Source organism: Sminthopsis crassicaudata, chromosome 4 (assembly GCF_048593235.1).
Source record: "Sminthopsis crassicaudata isolate SCR6 chromosome 4, ASM4859323v1, whole genome shotgun sequence".
Taxonomy (NCBI): Eukaryota; Metazoa; Chordata; class Mammalia; order Dasyuromorphia; family Dasyuridae; genus Sminthopsis; species Sminthopsis crassicaudata.
This window is the reverse complement of record NC_133620.1, coordinates 162346766-162369355: the sequence shown is the minus strand read 5'-3', so window position 1 is coordinate 162369355 and position 22590 is coordinate 162346766. Positions and strand designations below refer to the sequence as shown.

The 22590-nt window shown below is 31.5% G+C and overlaps 1 protein-coding gene across 3 annotated transcripts in view; it reads right to left on the bottom strand.

Annotated features, from left to right (window-relative positions):
- The window catches only part of HBS1L (HBS1 like translational GTPase), a 126797-nt gene that overhangs the window by 83718 nt on the left and 20489 nt on the right, over positions 1-22590 (bottom strand). Inside the window, exon 5 of one of the 3 annotated variants that reach the window (XM_074309778.1) lies at positions 15652-21087. The exons of the other annotated variants lie outside the window; for them this stretch is intronic. Within the exon in view, the coding sequence (XP_074165879.1) occupies positions 19598-21087 (1490 nt within the window). The 3' untranslated portion in view covers positions 15652-19597. Of the gene's footprint in view, positions 1-15651; positions 21088-22590 lie in introns of those variants that run through there. 3 annotated transcript variants of the gene reach the window in all.

Below are 22590 nucleotides of genomic sequence, written 5' to 3'. Positions count from 1 at the left end.
GCCTTACGTATACCCATCAAGCTACATACCAAGCAGAATGCTTATGGTGTAGGAAAAAACAGGAGAGAAATACAAAGGTTCATAAGACACAATATCAAAGAAAAAGCAAGTAATCAAATCTATAACCAGGACTTTAGGATTGTAAATTCTACAAGGACTCAGAAAGATCTCAGAAATCAAATAATCTCAACCACCATCCCTCCCCTCATCCCTCGCCCCATTTTACAGCTGCCAAAGTAAAGGTAAAAAGTAAAATAAACAAAATATCCTAGTGTAAGACGGAAAATTTGCCCTCACAAGTATCACCAAAACTTGGATTAAGACCCATAAGTCTAATACAACTTCAGAAGAAAATCTAACCTTATTCAAGATAAATAGAAGAGATAAAAGAAGTGGTTGAAAGGGAAGGTGAAATAAGCTTTTTAGGGATGTTGTATGCCATAGAGTAATAGACATCCTGTCTTGGAGTCAGAAGACTTGTATTTAAGTCTTGCTTGGTACATGCTAGCTATATGATTCTGGGCAAGTCATTTAACCTCCCACTGCCTCAGTTGATTCTCTGAGACTAAGTCACAAAAATGGAGTTTCCACTTCAGGAGTTCCCTACACAAAAGCAAACATGATGAAGCCTGGAGAAATTATTTTTAAAAGATGGGTAAATCCATTTTTACCATAAGATTTTCTTCAAATGACAAAGGCCTCATGGAAGAAGCATTGATTTTAAAAACAGCACAAATATATATATAAACACCATTATCTAGTATTAATTAACTGTATTATACTAGATTTTGACTTTCAAGTCATACCATTAACAGTAATGGTAATACTTTAACAAATTGTCTATTGCCAACAAATTATTAAATCTATTTGTCCATGTCACTGTGTAAAAACATAGGAAAAGACAAGATAAAGTTCCAGTTATGGCTATGCTCCTGAACAACATCAGCAAAACAGTCCAGGAACCATACTATCAAGATGGTATTGAGGAAGAAATAAGGGATACACAATGAGTAATAAAAGTAAACAAAGTATAAGAACTTAGACGTTTCTAATTCATTTCCCAGAAAATTTTTGTGCAGTGGTTTAGATTTGAAATATTCTGTCTAAAATGATTTTTACAAAAGATATATTTCAAGGATTCACAATTTTGTAAGTGGAGGCACTCCTTCCTTCCACTGATTGATGCAGATGGTAACCCTCTATGTCTTAGTAGACAAGCTTTAAGCTGTTGTGGCTGAAAGAATTCACTGTCTTGTGATGCTCCTCTTCGCACTTACCTAGGCTGACTTTCAGAAGAAATAATGTTCATCATTGGGCCGGTACACAAAGCCTTTCCAGCTTGGTAGGACCTGTCAGGTCTTGCACTCACTCCGGTGGCATAGCTTTCAAGAACCCAGGATCATTCATATGCCACATTTAAGGCATTAGAGTAGAGCTTTAGTAGAAGTCCATAAAAGGTGAAATCTACATATACTTTTAACATGTTAATACAAAAAATACCATAGAATGCATATTATAACAAATATACAAAAATAAATGTTCTAAATTAGCCTTCTTCAACAATCCTGAAGCAATTAGGCTTGAGTTTCCTTTTAAACTTCACTAAGTCAGTGACAAGGCACTGAAAACTAAATGGATGTCCATCAGTTGGGGAGTGGCTGAATAACTTATGATATATGAATGTTATGGAATATTACTTTTCTATAAGAAATGATCAGCAGGATAATTTCAGAAAAGCTTGGAGAGACTTGCATGAACTGATGATAAGTGAAGTGAGTAGAACCAAGAGAACACTATACACAACAAAAAAACCATGCGATGATCAACTCAAATGACATGGCTCTTTTCAACAATGAAGTGATTCAGGCCAATTTCAACAGACTTGTGAGGGAGAGAGTTATCTGCAACCAAAAGAGGACTGTGGTGACTGAATGTGGATTACCATATAGTATTTTCAATATCTTTTGTTTCTTTTCGATTTCTTTTTTTTTTATTTTTTGATGTGATCTTTCTTGCTCTATGTGATATTGTGGATTTATGTATAGAAGAATTGCATATGTCTAACATATGTTGGATTACTTGCTGTCTAGAAGGGAGGTGGGGAAAGAGAAGAAGAAAAATTTGGAACACAAGGGTGAATGTTGAAAACTATCTTTGCATATTTTTTGAAAAGAAAAAGCTATTATTTAAAAAAAATTTTGCTAAGTGAGCAATAATGGAATTTCTTATGAAATAATCACTAGTACAAAATTCTGGATATCATGAATCCTATTTGGAAAGCATAAAATTTTGTGTTTTTAAATGAGACAAAAGGAAAATAATCCATTTATCAAAAATCACTGGGCTATAAACTCTAACTTTGCCTCTAACTAATTTATACTTGGAGAAAAGACACAACCTTTCCAGATAACGTGTTTATAAGCAAAACAGAGACTAAATCAGATGATTTCATGGTTTATTTAATTTCTAAATCTATCATCATAAATATCTTATGTTTCTTTTGAAATTTTGATGGAGGAAATAATTCAGTTATGCTGGGTTAAGGGAATCTTGCCCTCTCAAATGAAGTTTTAATATAATTTCAAGACTGATAATTGAATTAAGGCATAATTATAAAATGAAGCCAAGTTTACAAATCTTTTTCAATCCTTGATATCATTTGTATCATCCTAAATTTTACAGCCATTTAGTAATTCTATAACTAAAATAAAATAGGATAAGAATTCTTTTTAAAAGTCTATGATTGAAATTGTTAACAATTTTGATTCCAATTGGGAGGGGGGAGGGAAGAATGTAACAGAAGGACTAAAATGTACTGTAATAAAATGCTACCGCTAACCACTGTGATATTTAAAAAATAGCCCAAAAAAATTTTTTTTGAAAAAAAAAATTTCACAAATTTTATTACAACACAATGACAAATTTTAAATTATGCAACCTATATAATACTGAGTTCTTGACATCTAAGATTCATACACTCTGATGGGTGTCACAGTTCACCCCCAAAGCTTAAATCCAAATCCCAAACATGCCATGTCAAGTCCATTCAGGGACTCTCCTGGAAGTCCACTATACAAAATCCATCACAAGAAGTGCCCAAGAAACTTGTCTCTCAAATTCTTCATACTGTGGGAGTACACAAGGGTTCACATTTCACTCTTTCTGTAAAGGCAAGCTTCATGATATTTCACTTGTGTAATTTTTTTTTTTTGTAATGTGCTTGCTAATATATACTCACCAAGGATTGTCATCCTCAGATTTGTCATCCTTTCATGAAGACCACCCTCAATTTCAAATGTAGTCTTCAATGAATTATAGGCATAAATTAATCACCAGCAATACTGGATTTATCAATCCATAAGCATATATGAAACACTTACCATAACTAGGCCTTATAATAAGTGTTTGGAATACAAAGACAAAATAGTCTCTTTCCTTAAAGAGCTTGTATAACATTATGGAGAAAAAGAATCAATATTCAAATAGACACAATATATATATATATATAATTGTGGAAAGATTACCAGAAATGGAAATCTATATCTCCGTTAATGAGTTTTGAAAAGAAGCTAAGGGAACTGAGGAGGGAATGTATTCTAACAGACTGTAAATAAAGGCAGATAGATGGGAGATGGACTGTCACATATAAGGAACAGCAAGAACTTCTTGGTTGTTGGAACACAGATTTATGAAGAGGAGTATTAGATAAAAAAAAACAAGAAAAGTAGAATAAAGTCAAACTGCAAAGGATTTGAAATGCTAGAGGAATTTGTATTATATCAAAGAGTCAAAAGGAAGCCAATAATACTTTTTCAATAGCAGAGTGACACAAACCAGTGTCTTAGGAAAATCATTTTAGCAACTGTATTTGCAGAACCAGAGAGGAAAAAAGTTGGAGGTAAAGAAATCAATGAAGTTGTTATTGGAATAGTAGAGGAGAGAAATGAAATCCTGAATGAGGATCACAGTTCTGTGAGTAGAGAGGAAGAGAGGGTTACACGAACTATTGTGAAGATAGAAACAAACTTTAAAACTGATTGAATAAAGGGAGATGAAGCTAAATTGATAAAAAAAAAATTAACAACTCTTATCTGCTCATTACTATCAAATAAGGTCCAAAACAGAGATATACTCATCAAAAGTTTTCACAATAAATGAAAAGAATTAGTCCACGGCATTTTATTCTATCACCTCATCCAAAAGGGCTGCTTCCTGAAAGTGTTTTTTACACTATAAACTATCAGGAAACCTGTATTTACAACTACATTGCAAAAAATTTCTTTTTTGACTACATGGTATCTTTATGTGGCTCTCACAATACTGAATACAGATCAGTTAACAATGATGAAGACTTTGGAAATCTTAAGATTTATAAAATCATTAAAATAGTTTTAAATTATTTTATAATAGTTTATCTAATGGTCTGGATATGTTGATACATATGCCATTTATATATATGTGTGTGTGTGTGTGTGTGTGTGTGTGTGTGTGTGTGTGTGTGTGTGTAAACAAAGGATCTGAAAGAGGATACTTAAGTCATGATGGGGAAGAGAAGGACAATCTCAAACTCTTTTTTACTATTCCCAAAAAGCAACAAAGAAAATATTAAAGATACTGGCCTATATACCCAATTCAATTTCTCATCTCCCCAGAAAGACCTTTAAAGAATAAATTAAATATATGTTAAAGACATCGTTGATGAACATGAGAAAATTGGGATGTTTCTGTAAATTATATGTATGTTTTTTTAATGAATAATTTCTTGATACTATTTTATTTCACCTACATTTCTCAAGATATCCTTTCCATGCTTTCCATTCCCAAAGAGCCTAGCCTGGTAGAATTTTTAAAAAAGGAAAAACAGTTCAGCAAAATTAATCAACGGATTAAAAAATTATATTCAATATTCAAATTCTATAATCTCCCACCTCTGCAAAAAAAAAAAAAAATACCTTATAACTTTTTTAGGAACCAGGGATGGTCATTATTTTACTAATACTCACTTGTGACAGTTTTCTTATTTCCATTCACATTGTTGTAATCATGTATATTGTTGTACATTAAGAAATTATTGCACTATTTCCCTTTGTATCAGTTCACCTAAGTCTTACCACCCTTCTCTGCAACCATGTTTATTTTTTACAGAACTTTAATTCCATTAAAATTATGCAGTGTATAATCTAGTCATTCCCCAATCAGCAGAGAATTACTATTTCTGTTTCTTTGCTACTATAAAAAGTGTTCTTTAAAAAATATTTTGGTACAAGTTTTTTTTAATTATTTATCTATTTTAATATGTCTAGCAAGGAACCACAGAAAGTGTTCAAATAGACCTCAGTGAATACTTTGTATATCCCACACCTGAAAGGAATCCCTGCTGTTAACAGATCAGAAAAAGTATTTATCCAATTTCTGCTTCAAAATCTTAGGTGGAGAGTTGAGACAATAAAATTCATTTGGATATATTCATTTGTTATATTTCCTAAAATCAATCGTCAATTGATTTCTCTCCTCTTTAGGGTAAAAATATCCAGTTCCTTAAACCAAATTCTTAAACCATGGATTCAAGGTCCTTCACCAGTATTAGCTGCCTTCCTCTGGACACTTTCCATATTATTAACATTCTTTTCAACTTGTGATAGGCAGAATTGAACACAATATTCATTATGTCCTGACTAGGGCAGAGTAAAGAAATAAAACTTCTTTATTTTTGGAAACTTTTCCTATTTTAATATCTTAGCTTTTCTGGCTGCCACATCACATTGCTGACACATATTAAGCTTACAGTCTATTAACACTTTCAGGTTTGTTGCAAAGAAGTCACTAACTTCTCTTAACATGTACTTTTTTTGAACACATGCATAAGACAGCTAATTCTGCTAAATTTCATCTTTTTAGATTTACTCCAAAGCCATCTAGTTCTTTCTGCACCATGGATTTCATCCAGTGTGTTAGCTAACCCTTGTAGATTTTGTCAATTTGATGACATGCAATATGTGCTTTTATACAAGTCACTGATAAAAATGGCAAACACAGATCCCTTTCTGATGCTTGAAAAACTACGTTAGTAAGTCAACTAAAATTTATATTTATATTTACCCTGAACAAGACACCTTTCTGCTTCAGTTTACATAACTATAAAATGGAGTAAATATTAATACCTACGTTGCTGAGTTGTGGTGTGTATCAAGTAAAATAATATTTACAAAATGTTCTTGGGAGAGTCAGAGACTGACTTCAGTGCTACAGAGGAGACATTAGGGGAAAGTAGGATTAGACAGAAAAGATGGAGGGGGAAAAAAAAAGTTGTGAAACAACACAGCAAAGCTAAGTAGAGAATAAATTAGAAGAAAAATGAAGCCACCAGAATTAAATATATTAATTTATCAATCTCAGACTGTTCAGTTTCTCTGCTAAAATGCCAAGAGCTTTCTTTATATGCCTCTTCTTGGATTCAATATAAGCACCACCCTTCACTTCTCCACCTTTCTCTCCCTCTTCTTTCTGGCATCAGGATTCTTACCTGGCTTAGGAAAAAACTGTCTACCCCAGAGTTTGTATCAGTGCTCCAACTGCTGCTTTTCCTCTATTTCCTGATTCTTTTATGGGGGCTGTTTTTCTTGGCACACATTAAGTCATTCAACAATATTTAATAAATACCAATAAAAAAATAAAAAATGGCCCAAGTGTTGGATTTCAAACACTCATTCAAATCTATTTACTATTCAAGTGACCTTTATCAAGTTATTTAATGTTTAAATTATCTAATAGTTATGTTCCTATAAATAAGTAGGTGGGACTGGGGTCCTTCTGGTGTAATCAAAGATCATAAATACCTCAAGATTTTTGGGAACATCACTTTGAGAAGCCCCACATCATTATCTACTAGAGATTTTTAATTTTCTAAAATAGCCACAATCTAAATCTGTCACTATGATAGAAAAAAATGAAAATCATTCCAAACAGGAAGGGAAACTGATAAAAATCGCAAATTTGAGGGATGTTGTTATATTAACTACAGCAACAATTTGAGTAAGTTGAGTTCATAAAGATTAGATTTTTCAAAACAAAAGAAAAAAATCAAGATCTAGACAAAACTCATTTCATTTCAACATTTCATTTTTCTCATACTATTACTGACTCTGGAGAGGATACATTATTTTGAAGTTAAATTTAACAAGACAGCTCTAGTAGTATGACTAAGATAGAAATTTAAAAAAAGGTAGAAAGAAGGAAACTTTGTATTACAATTTTAAAATCTACTCTCCAAAAATAAAAAAATCAGTACAATTTAAGAGTATTTTGTTTTTGAAATATAAAATTAAAAGCTTGACAATTTACAATAGAAAGGCATCTATTAACTACTCCAATTCATCACAAACAACCAAATGAATAGGACTATTACAATAAATCATGAGTGATCAGATGATAAATAAAAATACAGGAATATGAATTTTTAAAAGTCTCTACTCATAAACCACCATTTATCTTATATTGATTATGTAGTACTAAATAGCATTTTGAAGTTCTGAAATATATAATTTGATGAAAGGAATTTTGATAGCTTTTTCAAGAGGGGACATTATGGAAGTTTAAAAAAAAAAAAAAGGTTAAAAGAGAAAAAACACATGTCCTTGATATAATTGTTTGACTTTACAAGGGATTATTTTCCCCTCCTTTTCCCCAACACATTTGTCATTAAACTAGAAAAAAGTTTGAATTAGTATATAATAACAAATCAAAAAGCATTTATTACATGCCTGCTATGAACGAGGCATCAGGGATACAAAGACAAACACAAAAATGTCTCTTTCCTTAAAGGCTGCCATCAAGAGAAATAATATGAACATATTTATATGAAAACATGCGTAAAATAAATGTAAAGTAAGTTATAAAACAGAGGACACTAACAGGTGTACTAATTAGGAAGGTTTCTTTTATGTCTTGAACCTTGTATAAGATACCTCTTGAAAATTTTTAAAGAAACAAAATATTCTTAGAGGCAGAGGGAAGATGGGTGTGTCTTTGAAGGCTTTAGGAACAAGTATTATGTATGAGAACAATAAGAAAAGACAGTTTCGGGGTCTGTATCCCAAAAAGAGCATAAAAAAGGGAAAAGGCCTACATGTGGAAAAGGCCTACATGTGCAAAAATGTCTGCGGCAGCCCTTTTTGTATTGGGCAAGGAACTGGAAACTAAATGGATGCCCATCAGTTGGGGAGTGGCTGAATAAGTTACAGTATATGAATGTTATTGTTATGTAAGAAATGACTGTAAGGCTGATTTCCGAAATACCTGAAGAGACTTACATGAACTGATAAGGGAAGTGGGTAGAATCAAGAGAATCTTGTAGTACATAGCAACAATAAAATTATGATGACCAACTCTGATGGATGTGGCTCTTTTCAACAATGAATTGATTCAGGCCAATTCCAATAGACTTGAGAGGAAGAAAGTCATCTGCATCCACAGAGAGAACTATGGCCTTTTTAATCTGACTGTTCTGCTACAGCATGATAAATGTGGAATTATGCATAGAAAAATTGCACATGTTTAACATATATTGAATGACTCGCTGTCTAGGGGAGGGAAGAGAGGATGAAAAATTTGAAATACAAAGTTCTGCAAGGTTGAATGTTGAAAATTATCTTTGCATGTATTTTGAAAATACAATGCTATTATTTAAAAAAAAAGAAAAAGAAAAACCAGTTGGACATCAAGAATAATTTACTGAAGCAAAAATTCTATTATTACAAAAGGATGAAAAAAAGCTATAAATATCAACCTCAAATGTTAAAGTAACATTTTCATCATGGCAGGTCTTCAAGGTTCCTTATCATCCTACCTATCCCTCCATTTAAAAATGTCTTTACCAAAATATGAAGCCTAGATATGAACAGCCATTTCCATTAAGTCTCTCACTAAGAATGAATACAGCAGAATTTACACCTTTCTTTAGGTACTTCGATTTTATTAATTCTGAGATTATATTAGTGTTTTTTTTGTTATTATTATCATCACCATCACTTATTGTTACTGACACACTCCATTAAAGCACCAAGACCTCTTTCACACAAACTATTATTTAGTTAGGTCCCTCTTGCCCATTCTGTACACATACAATCTATTTTTAAACTCATATAGTTTACATTGTACAGCACAATGTAAGTGGCACAATGGATAGAGTGCCAAATTGGAGTTAAGAAGATTCATCTTTTTGAGTTCAAATGTGATCTCAGACACTAACAGTGTGATCCTAGACAAATCATGTAAGTCTATTTGCCTCAGTTTCCTCATCTCTAAAATGAGCTGGAGAAAGAAATGGCAAACCACTCCAGTTTCTTTATCAAGAAAATCCCACAAGGTAGTGAAGAGTTGAACACAACTGAAAAAAAAATAAAAAAATAATAATTAAAAAAAAAAAAACACCTTACAGAAGTTTACATTTTTTTACATTTACATCTTCCTAGGTCTTATATCAACCTTAAAATCATTTCTTAACAATAACATTCATATACCATAACTTATTCAGCTATTTCCCAACACATCAATGTTGAACAGAAAAAGTTTTGAAAATGGAGTAAAGTTTTTCAGTTCACATATTCAGTCAATATTAAACAAATCTAACTAAATATCATACAATTCACATTTTCCCTTATTGTCCACAAGGATATCTTGAAACTTGAGTGAGGATGATTATTTTGCCAGTGGTATGAAAAATGAAAGGGAGAAATTAGGGACTAAAGGCAGGGAAGAAGAGTTACAAAGCTTTTAAAACAATCCAAGCAAGGGTTACTTTTATGGCACTCTTTTTTCATGTACAGCTTTGTTTCACAACCTATACCATAAGATCTTTGAAGGCAAGGACTATGTCCTGTATTTACCTCCTTATAACATCAAGCATAGTGCCTAGGACACTTGGCATTTAAACACTGATTGATAATAAAGATGACAAAATTCAAATCTTCTCTGGGGGAAAAGATTACTCCATGGGGGAAAAAATTAAATTTTGTATAAAAAGAATTTGTATGCATAATCAAAAATTAAGCAATAAGCTTTTTTAATTAAAAGAAAGCTTAAAAGCAAAATTTTCAGATTCCTTCACTATTCATAGTATACATACACACACATCCATATATACACTAGTCACTCCTCATGTTGTAGTGGCCCTCACATAAGGCCTTTTTGTATGACTTATTTGGGAGAATGTACCTAATAGAGAACTCTTATTATGAAAATATTATGGACATTTCAGTCATTGTCTTCACAAACTATTCTAGAGTGGCTAGACCAGTTCACAACTTCATCGATAGTGCCTTAGTACACCTATCAGTTTCACATTTCTACCATATCTTATTATCTTTGCCAATCTTCTAGATGTAAAATGAAATTTCAATAGCCATTCTCATTTGCAATTCCCTTATTCTTACTGATCTTGAGTATTCTTTTCTTTGTTAATAATTTGTAATTCTTTTCAGAACTTTTTTTTTAATAGCAAAGTACTAGAAACAAGCTAAATGCCCATAAATTGAGAAATAGGCAGGTTGTAGTACATGGAAGTAATCAAACAATCATGAACAGCTTATATCAACTGACGCAAAGTGAATTAAAACAGAAATGGAAACTAATACATACAATAACTGGACTAATATATACTGAAAGTGTAACAAGTGAAATTGTTAGCATAAATTGAATTTATAACAATAATAAAACAGAAGGCTAGAAAATTATAATTAAATTTGGCCCCAAAAATGAGTTAGGAGAAGGTACCTTCCTTCCTTTTTTGCAAATAAAAAATATAACATATTAACACAAAGGAATCTTACTGTAATATAAATAAAAATATACATAAAAGTTTCAGAGAAACAAAAAGTAATTTTGGTAAATGAAATACATAATGAAAAAAGTAAAGTCAAAGTTACAACATATACAATGACTACAATATAAAGTCAACAATAAGCCATCAAAAGTAAGATCAGATGGAATGCTGGAGAAAAATAAAAAAAAGCACTTACGTTTCTGTAGTCTAGCAATGTTAAGTTCTATGAAAGCTTTTATTAATATAGGTCATATGCCAAAATGTTTGTAGCAGCTCTTTTCATAGTGGCTAGAAACTGGAAGATGAATGGATGCCCATCAATTGGAGAATGGTTGGGTAAATTATGGTATATGAAGGTTATGGAATATTATTGCTCTGTAAGAAATGACCAGCAGGAGGAATATACAGAGAGGCCTGGAGAGACTTACATCAACTGATGCCAAGTGAAATGAGCAGAACCAGAAGATCACTATACACTTCAACAACAATACTGTATGAAGATGTATTCTGATGGAAGTGGATATCTTCAACAAAGAGAAGATCTAATTCACTTCCAGTTGATCAATGATGGACAGAAACAACTACACCCAGAGAAGGAACACTGGGAACTGAATGTAAACTGTTAGCACTACTGTCTATCTACCCAGGTTACTTATATCTTCGGAATCCAATACTTAACGTGCAACAAGAAAATTGGATTTACACACACATATTGTATCTAGGTTATACTGTAACACATGTAAAATGTATGGGGATTGCCTGTCATATAGGGGAGGGAGTAGAGAGAGGGAGGAGAAAATTTGGAAAAATGAATACAAGGGATGCTATAAAAAAATTACTCATGCATATATACTGTCAAAAAATTTATAATTATAAAATTAATTTTTAAAAAAGATAGGTCATATGTTTCAAAAGTTTATATGTAAGTAGGCTATTTGGAACTTCAGGATGCATTTGGAGCTATAATAAAAGCATAATTAATTAATTACAGATGTAATATAATTAATTTAAAAAGATGATTAATGCTCAAGTTGATTCACTTTAGTCTATTTCATACAATGAATAGGAAGAGGCTTTGAGGTTTAATGGAGAAAGTGCTACATCTGGAGACAAGAAAACCTGGATTCAAGTCCTACTCAAAAACTTAGTAGTTATGTGAGCAAAGACAAGCCATAACACCTCTCTTAAGGTACCAATAATCCCCTATGATTTGCCTAAGCTACAAATGAATGAAATAAGTTCTTTGATGTATTAAAATGATCTTACATTTAAAAAGGGAATCAGGATTTTAAAATACCTCAAAGGACCAAGCAAACGTTTGCAGCAAAATGATGTAGCTGGCCCTTCTCATGTTAAATATCTACTCATTAAATGATTTGTAAAGATATTGCCATATAATACTTCTCCTTAAACAAGAATCAATTACATGCAGTGCTACTTTTTAAGAGTTCGTTAAAATGAGGGTTCTAACTATACCCCCCAAAAGTATATAGGAAACAAAAATTAAATGTTAATTTTTTGAACATTAAGAAATAATTACCATTAATCAAAATAGTAATTTATAATAGTCCAGAATACTTTTAAGTTAGCTAGATTATTTTAGTACTTTTTTTTTTTTAATGACAGCTTAACCACGTCCCACATTTAACACATGCTACAAAAGAAGCATTGGCAACAAGAGGTTACAGATGACTGAGGCTTTGGGGTGATGAACTGAATTGCCTAATACCATATAGCTGTTAAGTGACAGGGCTAAAATTCAAATCCAAGTCTCCTGATTTTTGAGACAATCTTTCTACCAATTCAATTGAATAAATATTTATTAAGCACCTCTTATGTGCCAGGCACAGTGTTAAGTGCTACTAAGCCAACTCTCATAAATGTTGCATCACAGATAAGGCTGGCTCAATGTGGAGATGGTACAGGCAGCTACCTACCAGGTTATGATTCTACAGGCAGCACACATTCTCCATTGATCAGTCAAAAATGAAACATTCCAAATAGCCAAAAATATCTCCAGTGGGTTGCTGTATTCCTACCCCAATTACAATTTCCTGTTATTCAGCCACTCCTCTGAGCAAAATAACAATGTAGTAACTTTCAGGAAATAGAACTTTCTAGCAGTGGTTAGCTGATGTTGGCTAATTGTCATCTTAGGACACAAAGCAGGAATGAAAGTGAACATAACAGAGACAAGCTACTATCAATAGAATGTCCTCGATACCATGAGGGAGGATACCAGAAAATATTGAGGGAAGGGAGAAGCCTATCCTCTACTTTAAAAAAAAAAAAAAAAAAAAAAAAAAAAAATCTTTACACAGTCATGTACAATTACCTCCTTTACTCTTTCATTGTGACAAAGAAAAATAATGAAGTAAAAACATCCAATATTGAACAATATATTCTCTCCTAGACATTTTGTCATGAAAAAAAAGTTCAGGGAATACAGAATCACATTTCAAGCGTAGAAAATGTCTCAGATATCAAGTTCAATCATCTTAACAGATAAAATTAAGGCACAGAAAGGTTCAGTGACTTGCTCAATATAACAACACAATTGATATGTGTAATGAGGCAAGATTTGAACCCACTTTTCTAAATTCCAAATACACTGTTTTAATATCTGTTCTCTAGGATGCTCACTGCATTTTCAATTATTCAGACTTCCTTTCAGTGGTCTCTTCATGTACACTGTGGTCATTGTATATTTTGTTCTCTTGGATCTGCTGATTTCACACTCTATTCTCACAAACTTCCAATTAATTCCTAATTTACTATATTATCAACATTCCATTAGATATTTACACCATTTTCTCAGTCATTTCTCAAATGAAGGCTGCCCACTTTGTTTCTAGCCTTGCCATTATAAAGCAAGTGGCTATGAATATTCTTATATACTGTGAACTTTTGTTTCTGATGAATTCACTGATGTACTGTGTAATTCTCTAAATTCTACATTAGAATTTACTCCCAGAATTTCAATGTTGAATGAGAATGACTCCCAATTGAGCAAAGACAAAGCATATGCACTAAGAGGCAAGATTTGAAATCATCATCAATATGTTTGATCCAGACCCATGTTTTGATTGTTATAGGGAATTCCTAATAGGAAAACTCTTTCAACCAAGGCAGATGAGCAACTGTTGTGCAAATTATAGTTTTAGAGTTGCCTGTGACATTGAAAAGTTAAGTAAATTGTCCAAGGTCACACAGACCATATGTGGTAGAGGTAGGACTTAAACCTAGGTCAGGGTTCCTCAAACTTGCTGAGGTTTATGCAGCCCGCCTATGGCAAAATCAGACAAGAAGTGACCTTCAACCTAAACTCGCGTTAGCAAAACACACACTTCCGGCACTGGGCTGAGGCGATGGAGACAGAGTATAAGGCGCTTCAACAGTCCTTGAGGGACAATGAACTGGCCCCCTATTTAAAAAGTTTGAGGACCACTGACCTAGGTCTTCCTGGCTCAATAATGATGATGACAATGTTAATGACGGGAACATTTATAAAACACCATAAACTCATGTGTTAACAGAAGTTCGAATCTTCCTCAATAGCATGCAAAATGGTCTTAGCTACATGAATTCACCTAACTCTGCCTTAATTTCTTCCTATGTAAAATGAAGAAGCTGCTCTATCTAAATGACTGTTGTTCTCTCTCTCTGATTGCTTTCAGTTTAACATCCTAATGGATGGAAAGAAAGAGGGCATAAGGAAAAGCCTATGACAAAAAGGAGGCACTTTGATTTCATGAAAAGAGTCTACTCTTAAAGTGTAGACTATGGCCTGGTACCAATAAAAAGAGCATTGCATACAACCCATATAAATGTAAAACCTATAAAGCAGATCTTAACAAGTCACACAGCACAGTAACCATAAAAGTATCTCTAAAATAAATCCATTGATCTCTCATCAGTCATTAATTTCCCCCTTGAAACTTATATTAACACTTAATTTTGTATATTTCTATTCATGTAGTACTGTGCTCTCCAAGTAACTGAATTTCTTTATCAGCTACATGAGATTTAGGACCCTATCTTATGCAAAATTTCTATATTCTACCACGATCCTCTGCACAGAATGTTTTATAAATGTGTTGAAATGAATCAAAATCCAAGAGAAACTTGCAAAGAGCAAGCCAAATAGACTGCCTTCATGATTCAATTCAGCCCTGTCCCAATAAGCTATATCATACTTACACAAAGAATGTGTCAAGAATTTGAATATTTTCCTGACTGTATATCCTGATTAGTATCTAAAAATCATTTGCTAGAATCTGAGTTCTCTTAAAAGCCTGTTGCTATGGTTTTGTTCAGGGGCTTCTATAATAAGACAGCTTTCCAAAGAATGGGAAAAACATGTATTGATATGTCAGATTCTCTTTATTCATCTGACTCTCTTAAATATGAGATGTTGCTTTCAATAAGAAGCTCTTTATTTACAATAGATAAGTTCATTCTTTTGAACAGTGAAGTGGATGATAGGTAAATTGATTAAACATTTTTAAGAGACACAATAAAGCCAGGTTACACAGTTAAGGAATGTTTTATAAAATAAATTCTGCTTGGGTAAGTTCACTTTCCTTCCACTGACCTTATAATTACCAAATTATTCACAACCAAATCTATGTGGATATTCAAAGTTGGTTTCTGATCAAAAAATAAAAAAGAGAAGACCATAAAAAAGCTTTACTCTCATGAAACCTAAACTTTTTAAACTATTAATATCAGCTCTGTAAGGAATTCTACACAGCCAATTTGTCTTTTTTAATTCATTTACAGAAACATTAAGTAGTACCTATAATAAAAATTACCCAAACACCATTGTGAAATTTTCAGGTTTATATTTTTTTAAAAAATCAACATGTAAATCTGTGATGCATTTTTTTTACACTTTACATAAAAAACTTTAACATTACATTTTTCAACATTAACTTTTTTTAAAATGTCCATTTTGAGTTTATATACATAACAAATACTTTATAAACTAAAAGTCTAAATTCCAATATACAATTAGTTCCAAGTTTCCCATACATAATTATATGTACATTTTAAAAATTACAAGTTATCTGAAAAGTAGAAAAGAATTTTATATCAAAAGACCTCACAAACATTTCAACACATATAAAATACCAGAAAGCAAATTAGCCAATAGGAACTTGCTAGGACAAATGACTACTTTCACAGTTCTGATTCTATGAAGTTTTTTTTTTTGTTTGTTTGTTTTATACCCGTTTCTCATATTTACAATATCTTTTATACTGATTCTGGTTCAATATAAGTTGGATAACACTAAATTCATGATTTCCCCTACAAAGGAGCACTGTATATTTCTCCACCGTCAAATACTAAACAAAATATTTCAGGAGGGTTCCCCTCAGGATGATAAGCTATATAACTCACCATTCAGTGCTTTAAAACAGCTTAAGACACTGCTTGAAAATACACATTAATTGCCTGTGGTCTGTAATTAATACAAGAGCCAATGATCTAATTAAATCAGACAAAAGCAGAAAAGTCAATTAAGTGCAGAAAAAGGAAAGTTCAGAAATAAGAATACAAAGCTGACAGGCAAAAAAAATTGAGTTCAGTAAGCAAATATATATATATTTTTTTTAAAAGCAGAAAAGGGGAATAGAATAAAGCAGTATTTTTAAAGACACAGGGAAGAGATCTTGTATAGTAAAGATATCCTATAGTTCTCTGTAATTACTATTAAGAAGCATCATCTCAAAAAAGAAAAAGCCCAGCCAAGGCTTTGATTATATACTTGAGTGATACCGAAAAATCAAACTTCTATGTAAAAAATCTTAAGAAAATAAAAGTTAACATGACAGTTACTTTGTAATTGGTTTACTTTTGAAAAGAAATGTCAAAGGCAATTAGTAAAAATATCTTCCTATTATAAAAATTTTTTTTGATGTTATAAAAATTACAAGAGAAAGAACAAGTGCTTTACACACACCTCAAAATTTATGTTTGAACTGGAAGAACTAAAGTAAAATTACATAGCATATCTAGACTACAAACTTATTGCTGAGTGAATAAATGGTAGATAGTTTAAAACATCTACATAGTGCTGTCAATATTCAGTCATTACTTGAATATTAAAGTAAAAGCACATCCCTAACATACAAACAGTGGTAAGTATAACTAATTAGTTCAAACCTGGATGTTTTTCAGGGAGTTCAGAGAATACAAAAGTTTTCCCTGAGCCAAATATGTGTGTGTATTTCTGCATGCCTAACTATGTATGCTGGCAGGAAGAGATATTGAAGCTCAAACAGCAAGAAGACTGCTACTTTTAACTCATGCTACAGAATCCATTACCCCAAAGAAATAAAATTGTTCATAATAGATGTTTTTTGGATCAATTCACAATAACCTATTTAACCTTACACTGCATAGCTGGAAGAAAAAAAAAAATCTAATAGAATTGTAACACAATTTTGGCAAGGCATATCCTAAGTTAACTAAGCTACCTTACAAGTAAAATTAATTTTGTTGACTACTCTAGCAATCTAACCATTATTTCAAACATTGTTTTGGTAGGAAAATGTGTCCAGAGTTCCAAACTGATCTATATTAGTATTATGATATTTGTATTGATATTGGTATTTTGGCTTAACATTTTAAAACTGAAAATGGTTTCATGTAAAATGAGTTATGTCACCTTCCTACCTCCCAACCTTACTCAAAATATTGACTTAAAAATTCAAAATTATTTAGTTTGCTATTTTTCTACAACCGTTGACCAAACACAAAATTATTTTTAAATTCCAAAACTGACACTCCCCCCAAAAAGCCAAAATATAGTTCAAAATTTTAAAGTCAGTAGCAGCATTATCTATAATGTAATGAAATATTGAAATTCTAAAATGCCAAACAGAACCTCACCCTGAATGCCTAATTAGCCTTGCAAAGAATATTGTTCATTATGTTATCATAGTCTTCAAACTATGAAAATCAAATATTTATTTTTAAGAACAATTAGTATAAATTAACTTCAAGTTTTTCTACCAAAAATGCTACTTTCAAAATCATTATTATACATACAACCAATAAATACTGAGACATACTCCTGAGCAATAAATTAAATGGTAGCTAGAAAAAAACTATTTTATCCCTATAAAAATTCTAAGGTTCATATGGAAAGTCAACTTGTTTCCCTATTGCAAGAGGTGACTTTGATATTTAAACATATTATTTCCAAGTAGCTGCCAGGAGAAAATACTTATTTAACTGAATAAAAAAGTAAGTTTGATGGGAAATAAAGAATTTGTAGTCATTTATATCTGCTAGAAATGATAAGCATCAAACATTGACCTAACTATACATTTACATAATATACAATGCCAAACACACATTCAAATACCTCTATATATAGTCATGCTGATAGTGTACCATGTTTAGCCTTTCTAGCAGATTAAAGTGACTATTAAATGTTCTCTATGCATATACATATTTTAAACTTCAAGGATCTATGATTTAATTGATGGAGGACTATAGCCCTTATAAAACTTAGTAGACAATCTTTGAAAACTTTTATAACTGAATATTCATGACCTTAGAGTCAAATTAGTGATCCTCTTCAAACTTAACTTAGCTTGTCCTCAAATGACAAACATACTATCTTTATACTACTACTAGAAGCCTTTCCAGTTTGAGCCTCCCAGAGCTTTTACTCTACTGATACAGTTTTTAAGAAACACAGTATTCATGTCCACATCACAAAAAGATTCTGGAGGAAGAAATTTTTGAAGACTTTAAGGAATTGGAATCACTACTTTTCTGTGGTATTACTAAATCCTAATTACTAAAAAGCAAAAAATAATTTTAAGTTCAAAAACGTCTGAGTTTTCTTTCAGAGATGAAAAATGACTAAAATAGTTTTAACTTGGTCTGATTGTACCCAAAACCAGCCCTTATTGGGCAAATATCTATTAACAAAGAAAAGAAGAGCCTTGATTTTGAACATTTTTCTAAAGTAAAAAATAAAACTAATAAAAAGATACCTCTAGCCATTCCTCCCCCACCAAAAAAAAGCATTATGTTTTGTGTCTAAAAACATTCAATAAGAACAAATGTGTAAACAATCTGTATGACTAACAATATACATTTCAAATTATAAAAGTGGTCCCACTAACTGGTTTCTATTTGATGTTTAGCAGCAAACGATTTATTTAAACCCCAGATAATCTTTCTTAAAGCTTTGGAATTTCAGGATTAACTATACATTTAAAATGATACCCAGAAAAACAGTATAATTTGAAATGACACAAATAATATTCTATTTTAAAACTATTTTCTAAGCATGCAATGCCATATGCATATAATTTTTAAAATCCATTAAACTAGTAATCCAAAATGATTGCTACATGTATTGAATACTTAATAGAAAAGCAAAATCTTTATAACTTCAAAAATAAGCTTTATAAAATACAATTATTCATCTCAAATCTGAAAAAAAAATTTTTAGCTAAATTAAGTTTCAAATAAAATTGAGGTTTGATGTCTGAATAACAACTCTATACACACAATTTGTAAACATTATGGGCTCAGATGGTTAATTATACATGTCATTAATGATTACTGAGGACGGATAGCAAATGATTAATTTCAGTGCAATAATACAAATGAATTAAAGTTATTACTTCAGATACATTTTTTTAAAATATGTAATAAAAATTAATTACAATTCCAAAGTATAAAGTTATTCTGTAGAGATTTTAAACTGGTTTAAAAGAAAAGGCTGTTGTTGAATTCTCCTCTTTTATACTATTCTCTAGTAAAAGCTTTCTTTTGATTAGCCTTCACAATATCATCAGGGGATGCGGATTTGAAGTCAAATGGTGTTATTACTTTGAGAGGACCTATTTCTTTGTCCTTTACTTCTTGAACTTGTCTACTGTAAAGAAAAGTCTTATAGAGGTCAAAGGTATGTCTCTTGCAGGTTTTCGGTGGATATCGAAGACACAGTGTTGAAGCAAAAGCTGATGGTCTAGCAGCAAGGGCCTTTGTCCAAGAAAGAGAAAAAGCTGGTTTTCTAGTAATATAGCCTTTCTTGCTTTTCTTATTCTCTTTGGAGAAACTAGAATTTTTCACTAGCTTAGAACTTGGAACTTTAGCTCCTGATATTAAGATGTTTGATTGGTTTTCTATAGGTTTTGGAAAGCTCTCTGGGGTTTTTATAAGGACACTTAGATCAATATTTGAATCTACTGCAGAAGATTTTATTTCAGGTAAATCCAACATAGAAGGATCTTTTTTAATATGAGATTTATCTACTTCATTAATGGATTCTGCAATTAAATCAGAAAGAGACAAATTTTCAAGATCTCTAGTAGGAGAAGCTTTAGAAAATGCCAAAGATGACAGAGATCCTGTTAATTCTGGTATTCCAGTTGAAGACTGATACTTAGTTATTTGTGACAATGGTGTGGATCCCAAACTCGTATCTGTAAAACTGGCAGAAGACTGGTTACAAAGATCAGATAAAGAAAAATACTGGCTTGGATTATTTTGTTTGTGTTCTTGAAATAATTCTGTGAGAGATGGACTTTCACATTTGGAAAACTGTACCCAGTCCTTTTCTAAATTATGTTTCTTGGAACACGGCTGAGCTGAAAGAACAGTTCCAGATAATTCTGCCTTTTTATTCTGAAGGTGACCTATATTGTTATCAAGGGTCATGTTTTCTAATGTGTTAGTTAAGTAAAAAGAACTAATACTTTCCATGTTGTTCTGTACTGGAATGTTTTCAATAATGGGTAGTAAATTACTTTTGATAGACAAAGAACTGTCCGATCTTTTTGTCTGCATTAATGCTTTCAAATCTGGCCCTCCCTTATACTCAGAAATATCCAAGGAGGGAGACACAGATGAATCAGCTCCCAATAATTTACCATCTACACTATCTGAAATCATACTTTCAAGGTCGCTTCCAGAAGAAAATTTAACTTTTGGCTGACTGTTAAGAGATTCATAAAATGAATCATGTGGCATATCATTAATTAGGTCAGCTAATGACAGCTCTTTTGATGACTTACATGATTCTAGTTTCTTATCACTGTGAGGCCTGTCAAGTTTCTTTTTTTTATGTAGTAAACGGTGACTCAAGATATTTGAAGAATTACAAGATAATCCATCTTTAGGTACTGAGTCACAAAACTCAAAAGGGTTACTACTGCACCCTGAGTGGTTTACGGATGAAGGAAAAAAGCATTGAACATTATCAGTTGATACTTCAGATGAACAAAATAAGACTCCTTACCTTACAATAGCCAGTAATTTTCAGGTTAATGGTTCCAGAAAAAAAAAGTTCCACATATGGAGAAGACAGTCACAGCAACCAAAAGAAAACATGAAATGAGGCATTTAATTACTAAATGTTTCTTTAAAGAACTGAGACATGAATAAAGAGGTGTAGATCATTATTTAAAAAATATTCTGAAGGATACTTTCAAGACAAGTTACCTTCCATTTGCAACTGAAAATTTTAACAATTAAAAAATATAGCTACTGACACAAGAAATGATTTACTTAAACTAGTTTTGTTGTTTTTTTTTTTGGTTTTTTTTTTTGGTAAATTCAATTTTTTTTTTTTAATCTTATTCAGAAGTACAGATATATTGCAAAATAAAAGCTAGTATGAATTACCAGGAGTGTAATAAATTTGAATTCATGAAGAATTTGAATTGCAGAATTTTTTAAACTGATGTTATTATTTTTGAGTATGTACAGGAATTGTTACCTAAGCTAATAACAAGTACTGGACCTTGAATCCTATTTTAGTGAAGATTTATTAGTAGTCCAATTATTTTTACAAATATAAGTGGATAATTTTTGAGTAAATATTCCCTCTATCTTTTTTTATATTACTTCCCTATAAAAGCCATCAACCTACTTAGTCTTTGTGCAAATTAACCTAATTCCTAAATTAATAAACTGTTAAATTACTAAGATTTTAACAGATCACTGGTTACTCAAATTTAAACCCAAAAATTTAATTAAAAAAGTCAAACAAAAGAAAACTATACAAAACTCAATCTTTAAACATATGCAAGCACATAAGAAAAACCTGCTTAAACAATTTTTCTTTAGTCTAAAATAGTTAACTCAGAAAATGGGAATGTGGTTAAATATTTAAATCCCACAATGGTCAGTCAATTTTGCCCAAATAAAGGCAGCTTCAGCCAACAACTTTGCTTTAACCTGAGTAAAACATTTTGCATATTCAGGACACTAGCAATAAAAAAGTTCAAATAATGTGAGAAAAGGCTAGTATAAATACAAAAACAAAGGCTCAAATGTACTATGTAACTAGCACAATGTATATGTAACACAGAGTTTTCTTTTTAGTTTTAATATTAAAGCTAACTAATTTTCTACAAACAAAAACTTAATTTGGCTCTTTTACAATTTTAAACATTGAATGGATATCAGTTCCCATTTATATGATTTTCTAAGAAACGATAGTAAAAAAAAAAAATTATCAAATTATCTAATCCCCAGTTTTGTTTCCACCATTAATTTCTATTTCCTATCTAATTCCTTTTTTACACTACTAACAAGAAACTTACTAACTCAAATTTAATTTGATTTGATTTGATTTACCCAGGCAAAATATAAAGACAAACAGTAAATGAGCTCAAAGAAAGACAATTAGGTGCATGAAACAGCATGACACCCTAAAAAATCCATCAATTAAGTAGTCAATATGAAGAGCAAGAGTTAGGTATATTCAAAACTTTATCAAACGTTAACTTATT